This window comes from Gadus macrocephalus, chromosome 8, assembly GCF_031168955.1.
Source record: "Gadus macrocephalus chromosome 8, ASM3116895v1".
Taxonomy (NCBI): domain Eukaryota; kingdom Metazoa; phylum Chordata; class Actinopteri; order Gadiformes; family Gadidae; genus Gadus; species Gadus macrocephalus.
The window spans coordinates 3491180-3503620 of record NC_082389.1 but is presented as its reverse complement, the minus strand read 5'-3'; the positions used below and the strand labels follow the sequence as shown (position 1 = coordinate 3503620).

Here is a 12441-nt window from a genome sequence, read left to right as displayed (position 1 = left end):
TCATTTATATTGGAGTTAATTTGCTAGAAATGTACTTACAATTTTTAGTCAGTTAATCATTTACATATTTATGTTACACAATTATTACATATTTACATGTTTACATATTTAACACAGTCAGGATATTCTGTTGAATCTGCCTCTCTGATTCCCTCACGTTTACCTCAGTCTAAGGGTGCACTAACACTAGGCCATCTGGCCGTGGCCGTTGGCCGTTTTCACACCTAACCATGCTCAAATGGCCCCATTGTTCTCTGGCATGCACTCACACTGGGCCATCTGGCCGTGGCCGTTGGCCGTCGCAACTGTGGCCTGGCCACGGTAGGCTCTTGTACATACGTCATCACGTTGTAACACGTAATCACCAAGCGTCCGCTGCATGGACCATAATAAAGTCTGCCGGCAGTCAGAGTTTTAACAACAATGGACAACAACACAGAGAACGCAGTTCGCACTTTGCTGAGTCTGTTGCTTATTTGGAGCCGAAATGCCCAAATGGCTAACAGACACTCGACTTCTCTATGGGACCAACGTGAACCAACAGTTGAACCGCTTGACGCCATGTTTACCGTTTAATGGGAAAGAAGGCTCGTCACCTTTATTATGTCCATGGTCGTCGCATGGACTATACGTCATCCAGCTCAGGTTGCGTAGCCGTGCGTGTGTCGGCTCATTAGCATCTGTACCGTAGCGGCCCGTACCTTAGCAGCACACCTCTCCCAAGTGGCCAAGTTGGCCTGGCCTGGCAAGACTGGCCATACTCACACTGGCAGATTTGAGCACGGTTAGGTGTGAAAACGGCCACGGCCAGATGGCCTAGTGTGAGTGCACCCTAAGTCATGGGCAATTAAATCCTTAAATTTGAAAAACCTCTCCTTGATGTCCTTCATCACTTATGTACCTGAGGACCATTTGCGCAGCATTGCTTCCATCCGTACTCTCGTCCACCATGAACGTGACATACTTGGCTTTGCTTATCTTCTCTTTGATTGTTTCATTCAGTATATCAGCAACTACACTGCTGAGATTGTTTTACAAGATGTGCCAGTAAAAACCGTAGCTGGGGCCAAGTGATACCACAGGTCAGCATAATATTGTGACGCTCCAAGTAATTTCCCAGATTTAACCAATCAATGATGGCTTTGTTAGGACACGTAGCAAAGGACCATGGGCAGTATTCAAACCAGCAATACTGCTGTTAAAGAAACACTACACAGTCGAATAGACACTTCAACATCTTTCGATTCTTCCACACCTTCTCATTGCTTGTCATCTCTTCCTCTGTCCACTCTTGTGTCTCCAAAAGTTGTTAAGTGAATTTAACGCCAACTCCTGAGTCGATATGTCTGCAGTAAAGCATTTATTACCCTCACTGTGAACTGCGACCTTTGAGCCCGGTTTGTTTCCAAAATAAATTTGTATTTGTTAGGGCTGTCAAGATTAGCATGTTTGTCTGTTTGAGAAATTTTAGTTCCACTTACTTTACATTAAATTACCCTTGCAATAGTGCTACTTCTTTGAATTTAACTACACTTAATAATAATAACTGTTGATTTCAATTGTACTAATTAACTGCCTGTTTACATTTCCAAATCTGTGGTCTTCCGTAAGTTTCACATTCAACCCACAGTCAACAAAACCCCCTCAAGATCTCTTGGTCTAGTTTTTACTTGTTAAGTACATTTGGTATGAATGATAATGTGCCATTTCATTTGATTGTAAAATCAAGATTTTTACAATCAAATCACCACCATTTTTTTTATATCCCGCGCAGCTTGTGGACGCAAAGGATTGTGGGTATTTTGGCTCGTTGAGGATGCATCCTTGAAAAATCTTGGAATTCTCAAAAATAAAGGATGCGAAAAGGCCCTGAATTTGGAACAGTGCTTGTCGGCGTTCTATGACCTAGCGTCCTAAAAAGGGCAGCCGTTGAGCATGTTTCCTTCACATTTGGAAACAGCCTGGCTCTAAACCAGCTACGTGCTTCCCGCCCAATTTAATTTTGTCCAGGTCAAATGTCCATGTCATTCTAATTTGACCATGTCAAAGAGTCTGGTATTACCAGGCTAGTGACTTCATGCAAATGCTTGGGGTTCGGCTTCCCCGGCAATTCAATTTATCCTATTTTTAAGTTTTGAAATTGAAAATTGAACTGATGAGCGTTACACTTGCCTCGAACATCACACATTCCTCTATGACATGGACTATGGACAGTAGCCTATTAATATGTTAGGCTACATGATCCTGTAATGCATTACTACTGTCAGCCTATTGAAACACATGGAATTACACTAGAATATATTAGGAGCAAATGTTTGAGAGCGATTGCCCTAGACAGAGTATGCCTAGGCAATCAAACATTCTTACTAACAATAGGTAGGCCAAGTATGGGGTCCCCTTTTGAGTCCCATTTTGTAATTTATATTTGTTAAATATTTCTGTTCCAGAGAATATATTGTATTGGATATTTTACACTGTTTGATTAATGTTGTGTTAGGAACAATCACAGAGTGTTTTATCAATTGGGAAATTTTACATTCTGTTGAGATAAAATGAAGGCTGGGGGCGATAAATGTCAGCGTCTGTTATTCAAAGTTAACGCAAAACCCATCGCTGACTGTCGCCCCCTGCTGGTGGTTTCATGACCTCATTAAAACTGACAAGAAGGGGCAGCCTGCAAAGGTTAACTTTAAACTAATATTGGAGAATATACAATGGGCATCAATCAAATAAAAAGGTTCAAAGTCAACACAGATCATTGTAATCATCTTTAATTCTCTTTTAGGTAACGCATTCTTCAACATGATTATACTTTAGTAAATATTGTTTTAAAGCCTTGGTTCTTGTACTCTAATACAGTGGTTCCAAACCTTTTCACTTCGAGACCCAAAGGATAAATTTGTGTCTCCCCGGGACCCAAACTTAAAAGTAATGTATCATGAATTGCCCTAACATCTACATTCAGAAACTTATAAAGAATAAAACAAACCATGAATTAAAAAATAATAAGAAATATATTTATCTTATGATGAAAGCACATCACAGTCATAATCCAATGTGCTGATGTGTGTGTTACGTACACATAGGCATTTTCACAATTAACTTGAAAAGTTAGGACAAAGAAGCATTAAGTCAATACACTCAGTGACTGCTGCCAAGCATATAAAGTACACAGAACAAGAGAAACAAAATCAAAATCAGGGAAATAAACTCCTATTTTTTTTCATTTCAACATCGTGATCTAGACTGAGCGAATCACAGGGGTCTCACTCTATGTTACCTCAGCCAGAGAGCGAACAGGTTGTCAGGTCCAGATTAACGAGAAGAGAGAGGGGCTCCACACACAGCATCTGGGCTAAACAAACCAGTGAAGCAAGGAAGAACGAGCACAAATGCATTCACATATCATAATGTTTTTAAGCAATTTACTCTGACAAAACCCAGCAAGAAAGAAAATTTAAAAAGAAAACATTTTTAACTACATGTTTAATTTCTATCAATTCCATTACTCCGTCAATTCTCATCAAGAGCATCCTTGTAAATAAATCCCATGCAAGTGAAGGGAAAATTCTACAGCATTGAGAAGAGCCGTGTAATAATAACCTATATTTACTTATTTTCCGGGGGGTTTGCGCTAACCACTGGACTGTCCGGCCGCAAAATTGAGTCTACTGTGGCCCCACTAGCAACCTCCCCAATGGTAATGGCCTTTTTCTTCAGATCCTGGAGTTTATTGATGCGCTTCAGGTAGCCAGGCTTGGCCTCTGACTTCTCTCCCTCTATCAGCATGTCGATGTATTCAGGTGTTGAGATTGGATCGGGCCTCAGAGCGATCTCCTTCAGGGTGGTGAGACACTGGGCTGAGCACTCCATCAGCCTGACCACCTCTTCCTCTAGTTGGCGGTACTCCAGCTTCATCTGTTTGATGATGTCCTCAATGGACATGGCTTTCTTAGAGGCTTTCTCATACTTTTTTTTCAGCCCCTCATAGGTTCGTTTCTCGTTCACCGTCTCGGAATCCCAGTAGAAAGCCTCGAGGACATGCTCCGTCACACCGCACTCGCCTTTGCATTCTTTGCAGGAACCCCCCCAGGTAAAGACCTCACAAAAATAAGTGGCACCAAGTATTACCCCGCAGGATTTGTGGCAAGTTACATCACATTTCTCACAGTTCAATGAGGATTCATCGGCTTGAACTTTAACAGGCCTTGTGACGCTGACCTCATAATCAAATTTCCCATTTTCTTTGATCGCTGATTTGTGTGTTTTGAGAATTTGAGATTCTTGATTAACCTCCTCAAGTTTAGTTAAGGCCAATTTCACCTTCATCTGGATATTCTCAATGGAGATCTCCAGCTGAGCTCTCTGTCTGAGCACCTCCTTGGTTAAGGTCAAGCTCTTGGTCTTAATGACGTTTAGAGCAGAAAAGAATTTCTTCATGTTTTTGGTTCCCATGTCCCAACGCTTTTTATCAAAGCCTTCTTCAACATCATCATCATCATCATCATCATCATCATCATCATCATCATCATCATCCTCATCATTGCTCTCATCTTTGTTGTTTGCACCAGGTATTATTTTGTCAGAGTTATTGAACTTGAAGTGAATTGGTAAACCTTTTTTAGTTTTAGGACATGGGACCCCAAACTCTTTGATCGCCCCGAGAACCAGAGGTATTGTGTTATCTGCAAATGTCACCAGAATCTGGATGTTCTCTGCCACATCTTTGCCAAATATGCGGAGCACCGAATCAAAGACGTACTTCTGTGTCGTTGTAAGCCGAGCTAGAGACGCTTGGGCCACGAAGCAAATGGCATCAATCTCGCTGATTCCACTTTTAGCCGAGAATAAATGTTCTAGCTGACTCATAATCAACCCATCTCTATCTATGCCTCTCGTGTCTCCGAAACCCGGCGTGTCCACAATAGTCAGGGAGTAGTTGATCTGGAAGCCCTCTCGGTGGTTGAGCTTGTACACGGTGACTTCAGAGGTCTGGCTGTGAGCCTGAGACTTGGCCGTGCCTTCGTCTACCAACTTGAATCTAAATTTATTGTCCCATGTGACCCCAAGGATGTAGTTGATCATCCTGTTGATCAGGGTGGACTTGCCCGCCCCCGTGGCTCCTAGAACCATGATGGTGCGGTTCTTTTTACCACGGTTTTCTTTTCCAAATATGAAGCATTTGCATCCCTCTATCTTCATGGACTGGGTTTTCAGAGGAAGAGTGTAAACGTCCAGAGTACCTGAAGGTCCTTTAATCTTACTGCCTTCTTTCTTGACAGCTTCTGCCAACTGCTTCTGCTGAAATGTTCTTTCCATATTTGTTAACTTCTCAGAATTCTGACTAATTCAAACGGTTGTAAGATCTTCTGAGGAGTTGAGAAGATAGCAGGAAGGTTAGCCCTAACAATCAACAGTTTGTTCCCCGTCTGACACCAGGTTGATTCTCGTAGAAATATCCCTGATGTGATCTGAAAATGAGACACAAACATGTCAGGAAAACCTCTGCATGTGTGTGTGTGTGTGTGTGTGTGTGTGTGTGTGTGTGTGTGTGTGTGTGTGTGTGTGTGTGTGTGTGTGTGTGTGTGCAATTGGAGAGGACAAACATAGAGAACTATTATGGAACGATTGGAATAAGCCTGTAAGCTTAACAGGGAGGAACTGGGAAAAGACCAAAATAGGACGGGAAATGCACAGAACATCGAGTGACATGTTTTGCGGTCCAAACAAATAATCTAGATGAGGTTTTATGGGAATACTTATTTTTCTAACATTTATATAGAATTACTTCTTTGTCTCACAAATGATTGATGTAAAACGTAGTTTAGGTCTACATAGGCCTATAGAGATAATATTGGCTGCTGTTCTGCATCCATCTAATGAATACTCCAAACTGTATTCATTCAAAATTAAACTGCGAAAGCCAAGTTCATAATGCATTTGTTACTCAGTTAACTAAAGCTACTTTAATTACTTCGGGATACATGAGGGAATTTCTCTAACTGATTCATGCAGTCAAATTACAGTATTTGAGTCAGTGATATTCTGATGATACTACAAACATTACCCTATTTATCTCTGGGAAAAGAATTTAATTATTCCATTATCAGGCTTCAAAGGAAAATGGCAATACAATGCTGTTGATTCATTGATTACAATGCTGTGGTTGCTAGTGTGAGCACTGCAGTTTATGTAAACAAAACGGTTTATTGCCTTTGGCTGCGCATGCAGCCAACATGTTTTTAGACAGGAAACCCACCTATTGGCCCTCATTTATCAAACGAGCGTACGACAGAAAACGTGCGTAAAATGGACGTACGCTCATTTCAACGTTGAGCTTGGCATTTATCAATTTGAACGTGAGCGCAGGCTGCGATGAAATCTCACGTCAGGTCTGAGCTCGTGTACGCAAGTTTTTTTGGCGCAACATACGGGTATTTCAATGATGAATAGTGCAGCACAAGTAGCCCATGTTCAACATCTGTATTAATTACTAAATAAATTGGAATTAGCCCAGCCGTTCAAACAATTACAATCAAGTCAGGCCTAATTAAAAACAGTATTGCTATGAAAATAATTAGAATGTGACAGGTGAAATGTTTTTTCAGCTGTCTATATTAACAGGAGCTTTGCCAAATAGGTGGTCGTGTCTCAGCGATGGCAGATCTGGCTCTGTTAAGGACCTCAACGCACAGACGAGAGAGTTTTTCGAGACAGCGCCGATTTTTTTAAGGAGGGCGATGAATGGCTCTTGAGTCGTTTTCGTCTCCCAAGGCATCTCCTGATGGAGCTATGCAATGCTTTGGAGCCACAGTTAAGGCGAGAAACTAGGCGATCAAACGCAATACCTGTGCAGGTTTGCTCTACCTTGGGATTTTTGGCCACCGGGATCTTGCAGCGGGAGATCGGGGACAGGTCTGCTATTTCCCAGCCAAGTATTAGCCGAACCATGCCAGCAGTTTTGGCAGCTATAATGTCCCTCTCAGAACGTTATATTAAATTCCCATATAATAACGATCAGCAAACTGGAATCAAACGGGATTTGTATGCTATTGCTAGGTTTCCAAATGTGATTGGTGCGGTTGATTGTACCCATGTGCGTATGAACCATATATTAATGATTACGCGTACATCAACCGCAAAAGCTACCATTCAGTTAATGTTCCGATTATTTGCGATGCCAGAATGTCAATCCTGAACATGGTAGCCCGATGGCCTGGGGGCACGCACGATTCTTTTATTTTCCAAAATAGCAACGTTGGGCATCGTCTACATCAGGGCGCACTACATGGTCAGAGTCATCTCGGGGAGTTACGCTGCAGTCGCACTGCACCGGCCTCCTCCCGTTTCTTGCTTGGCCGGCTTCACAGCCGCAACACGATTTTTTTGGTGCTGAGCTTCATGTCGGACCATTTCTTCTTCACCTTATTCGGAATTAAATAACTTTAACGGAATGCAAACAATAGCATATATGTGAAATGTTTTAAGCTGGATAACAGAAGTTGTACATTTAATTTATTATTTAATTAATTTAATTAACAAACCTCTTCCGTAGCCCGACGAACATTGGAAACACTATTCACTGCAACAGTTATTTCCTTCCATATAGCATTCTTTTGCTGGCCTTTAATGCCAGCTATAGGCTACCAAATAAAACCAGACGGTTCGCATCCACCAGTGACCCGAGCGTCTCCATTTGGGTCTCGGAAAAATTCCTCTATTTTACCGTTGGACGTTTCTCCATGTCGTAAAAGTTAGGGGCGAGACTTCTGAAGACGTGCTTTTATATGGGCGTGTTACGTTAATTACGATCGATCTCAGCCGCCGTATTTATCAACACCAAGATCCTTCGTACGCTGGGATTGGTGTGATACGAAGGTTTCGTAAATCTCACGTGGGTCCTATCGTAAGATGAATCATGCGTTCAGATTTGCGCTCATTTCTACGTTCGTTTGATAAATGAGGGCCATTGAGAGGACTCGAGATCTCTACTGAAAATCTTAAATCAACAAAAACGTTGTTGTGTTGCAATAATCAGTTGCAATAATCATAATGCAACTGTTTAAGAGGTTGATCCTTTACGATGTTATTTGCTGAACTCCCCTGAGTTCTTTGCCAAACCAACTCATGTTTTTTCGTTATTACTTCAGTGCAAGTGATAATGAAGTCTTTATCTTTCAAAGTCCGGCTTTCTCTACCTCTCCTATTTTCTGAAAGTGTTAAAGTATTGCATTGTATCCACCACACAAGAAAGCAAACCTAATTCATAAAATGCTTCCAATTGTTCTCACCACATTGGTTCCCCGGGTTGGTCAGTTGGCGCGATGGGGGGTTGAGCAGATTCAATGAAGGTTTGTCGCACGTTTCCGTAGATTTTCTATGAAAAAGATGGCGTAACATTTTTAATCAGAAAAACATGAAAGTGTAACAAGTAGGCTAAACGTATTAGCCTATGATGGATATGCGAATGTGGAGAATAATAAAGAAAATAGCCTGGATCTATTCATCTGTCGATTGGTCCTCTGTGTGTCATTTAAGCAACAGATCTACATAACACTTGGAACACTCCCATTGTGTGTGTGTGTGTGCGTGTGCGTGTGCGTGTGCGCGTGCGTGCGTGCGTGCGTGCGCGTGTGCGTGTGCTTGAGAGAGGGAGAGAGGGAGAGAGAGAGAGAGAGAGAGAAAGACTGTGAGTGAGTGAGTGAGTGAGTGAGTGAGTGAGTGAGTGAGTGAGTGAGTGAGTGAGTGAGTGAGTGAGTGAGTGAGTGAGTGAGTGAGTGAGTGAGTGAGTGAGTGAGTGAGGGGAATAGAACGATTTTGAAACTAAACAACCTTCTCCCTCCCTGAGTTTCTCAGCCATTTAGAATTGTTGCATTTAACACAGCTGTAATTGACAACCAAAATGATTATTCAATTAAATGATTGCCGCGGCTGATCAAAAAGCGAAACTTTGTAAAATAAACTACGACAGTGCCTTGATATTGCAGTCTAGAGGTGCACATGTCGCCCTCTATAGGTGGATGCTAAGTATGCAGCCAGATTTGCTGCGTTACACATTACATACATCATGACTACTGTATTATCAAATTAATGTTTTTTCTGGAGCTTATGCATTCCCAAAATGTGATTCGGATTTGCTGTTTTCTCTTAAAGTAATAGAGTTGCTGAATGAGCTGTTGCCATGGACCATGTTTGCTCTGTGAATACACTTTTCTTTTGACATGCACTCATGCAGCTTTAGTTTTTCCTGTATTCTTTTTGCAGTATTTAGATTCTTGGAAGATTTACATTTGTCGTAGGATTAATGATGTTTGTCTAGGTCTACTCATTGTTTGTTGTGCGGTGATTCATTCAAAACACTGGCAGTACTTTTTATTTTATTATTTTATTAGAATTTTATGCAAAGTAAAAAAAAACATAATGCAACCTAACATGTTGTTTTGGGATTTCAGTATTAAAAATGTCTAGTGTTTTCAAAAAGATTGTTAATTTGGCACAATTGTTCGATTGTAGCAGTTGTGGATGTTTACTGTTTTCTCCTGATTGGGTCCTGCTGTACTGCGTACAAATTGCATGTCCAAACTATTGGCATTTGAAGGTGGAGTCAGCGATTAAGGGGAATTCTTGTTGTCAAAATCAGTGAATATCTCTTTATGATCCACTACCTGTCCATATGTGCTATAAATCCTTTGTTAGTGCTCAGCCTAGGCTCTGTAAACCAAGGACCTACCCTATCACATTTCCAGAGCCTATAGGCTGTGTATTAACGATGGATTCTGGTAGGTATTGGATCATGAGGAGATATTCACTGATTTTGACAACAAACTTTCCCCTTAATCGCTGGCTCCACCTTCAAATGCCAATAGTTTGGACATGCAATTTGTACGCAGGACATTCATTCTCCAGAGTCGTTAACTCGGTTACAAATGCTTAACACTGGCTGTGCTATTTTATTTTATTATTTAATTAGAATGTTACTGGTGCAAAGTAAAAGAAAAAAAAGAAAACTAACATGTTTTGGGATTTCAGTGTTAAAAATGTCTAGTGTTTTCAAAAAGATTGTTGGACATGCAATTTGTAGGAAGGACAAGCATTCTCCAGAGTCAGCTATAAGTTACACATGCCTAACACTGGCTGTGCCATTTTATTTTATTTTCATTTTAATCGAGCAAAGTAATGGGATTTCAGTGTTAAATGTTGTATTGGGATTTCAAGCTTTGGGATTTCAGTGTTAAATGTAGTATTTGAAAGAAATACAATAGAAAGTTGGTTATTTGTGCCTTATTTACTCTCATACTTACTTGAGCAGGTTAGGTAGATTTAACATGACAACACTAATTTAAATAGAAAAATAATGTTTCTTAAACTGGTTATAATTTATTATACTGAGCATGTAAAATATATGCAAAATAAAATTAAGTCATGTTGGTTTAACATGGGGTAATTAAGTATGTTCAACATAAAAATAATAATTAACAAGTCATGTTTGCATGACCAAAAATAATTGCATGACCAAAAATGATTCTATGAGTATAGAGTATATGAGTATATGAGTATATGAGTATAGGAAAGCCCGCCCTGCCTTGGTTCCCTCCCCCATAGTGCCAAAATTAAATTTGAGCGAGCGTAAAAACATCTTGCGCGAGAGGCTGTTTTGCGTGCGCTGAGGTAATTTGCGCGCGTGAGAGGCTGTTTTGCGCGCGCAGAGATCATTTGCGCGCTCGCAGTTAATATCTACGCGTGTGGAATAATATAATACGCCCGAATGCATATTTTATCACATTAGTGAATTATGGCACTAATGTGTCGCCATAGAAAATAATCGTATTTTTATGAGAATGAAATGATCTGTTGACTGTTTCACATTATTTTTCTGGCACCCCAGCTGCCAGAAAATTACCGTTTTTTTAAGATTTTCTTTTTTTTACAATGCCCCTCCGGGTAGACCTAATGAAATGCTCAGTGTTAAATACCGCACTTGTTATAATATGAATGGTGTTAATATGAATGTTATAATACACACACACACACACACACACACACACACACACACACACACACAGGATTTTACTGGGGAAAAAAAGATTTGCAGCCCGGTATATGTTCATGTTATTCTAGGTTTGTTGATAGATATGACATATGACAGTGTATATTCAGAACTATCTGTATACTTAATTCTATGTTTTATGTTTATACTGCAACCAGGTCTGGTTATTGGAAACCTATTTTACGACAACACTCTAAATGGACTCTCCACGGTGATTTGAATACTACTCCCATCACGCCTTGAAATCATTTAACTTTCATTTAGTGTTACAACTCTGACTTTGAGCTGACAAATCGGTACCTAAAAGCTTTAACTCCTCTTTTATTGTGCAACATTCATCTTTAGATTTAAATACTTTTGACGCCGGCAAATGCATGGGAGACCTACTGTCCGGTGAACCGGACACTACAGTATTCTGAAGAATGTCTGTCGGTTAGACGGCCCTATTTCTACCATTTCTTTGAAATCAGCTCCGTCTCTCTACCGCACATCTTAAAGCTGAGCTGGGATGGTAACAGCATTTCTTGGAAATGGTTTGACTTCAAATAATGAAAGAGCAGCAGGTTGTGTGTGTGTGTGTGTGTGTGTGTGTGTGTGTGTGTGTGTGTGTGTGTGTGTGTGTGTGTGTGTGTGTGTGTGTGTGTGTGCGTGTGCGTGTGCGTGTGCGTGTGCGTGTGTGTTGAACAAAATGTAATGTTCCATAACTAATGTTAACTTAAATACATATAACTGTTTTATTCTGGTGCTGTAGCAGGTCAATAAATTAATCATAGCAGTTGTGAGGTGGCCTATACTTTACAACAATACAATGACGTGAACGCACCTGGTGGTATCGGTCTGGCCCAGGTCCAGGTTCAGCCTTCAACACAGAGGTAAGACCAGCTCCGGGTAGACCTAATGAAATGCTCAGTGTTAAATACCGCACTTGTTATAATATGAATCACAATGAAACGCCCATCCATTCCGTCCACTCGAGTGATAACGTTCCAACCGGGGGCACAGAGTCAGTACCACCCGCAACAACTTCATTGTGTTAGGTGTCAATATAACTGATCAAAGCACGTTTCTGTCCTACCTTGGCTGTCCCGGCTGAGAGCAGGATGAGAGCTCAGTTTCTCTACGGCGCCTCTTAAAGCTGAGCTGGGTGGGCTACACCCAGGAGGGGGGGGGTGGCTAGCTCATTATTTGAAGTAACACCATTTCTAAGAAATGCTCTGGTTTCCCCCCCACCATGCCGAAATACTTTAACAAATAAAGTGAGTTAAAAGCGACCCGGATTGAACTACTTTCTTCAAAAACGCGCCAGCACTAATTGCCCCTATGCATCTTGCCTTGTGGACATTAACCGGACAGTAGAGGAGTCTGAATAATGTCTGTTGGTTACCCCTATTAGG

At 41.0% G+C, this 12441-nt stretch overlaps 3 protein-coding genes across 6 annotated transcripts in view; 1 reads left to right on the top strand and 2 right to left on the bottom strand.

Annotated features, from left to right (window-relative positions):
* slc39a6 (solute carrier family 39 member 6) overlaps window positions 1-12441 on the bottom strand; it is a 583352-nt gene that overhangs the window by 530403 nt on the left and 40508 nt on the right. The gene's annotated exons all lie outside the window — the stretch shown is intronic.
* Window positions 1-12441, top strand: part of LOC132462545 (uncharacterized) — a 570484-nt gene that overhangs the window by 539628 nt on the left and 18415 nt on the right. The gene's annotated exons all lie outside the window — the stretch shown is intronic.
* On the bottom strand, window positions 2756-12203 carry LOC132462552 (uncharacterized). 2 transcript variants are annotated; one of them, XM_060058126.1, is made up of 4 exons: window positions 12123-12203; window positions 11871-11941; window positions 8292-8377; window positions 2756-5471 (listed from the first exon to the last, which is right to left on the bottom strand). In XM_060058126.1, exon 4 carries the CDS (start codon window positions 5317-5319, stop codon window positions 3610-3612), a length of 1710 nt encoding a protein of 569 aa, XP_059914109.1. In that variant the 5' UTR covers window positions 5320-5471; window positions 8292-8377; window positions 11871-11941; window positions 12123-12203; the 3' UTR covers window positions 2756-3609. The 2 variants fall into 2 exon arrangements, with proteins under 2 accessions (XP_059914109.1, XP_059914111.1); XM_060058128.1 differs by lacking the exon at window positions 8292-8377 and having other exon boundaries at window positions 12123-12184.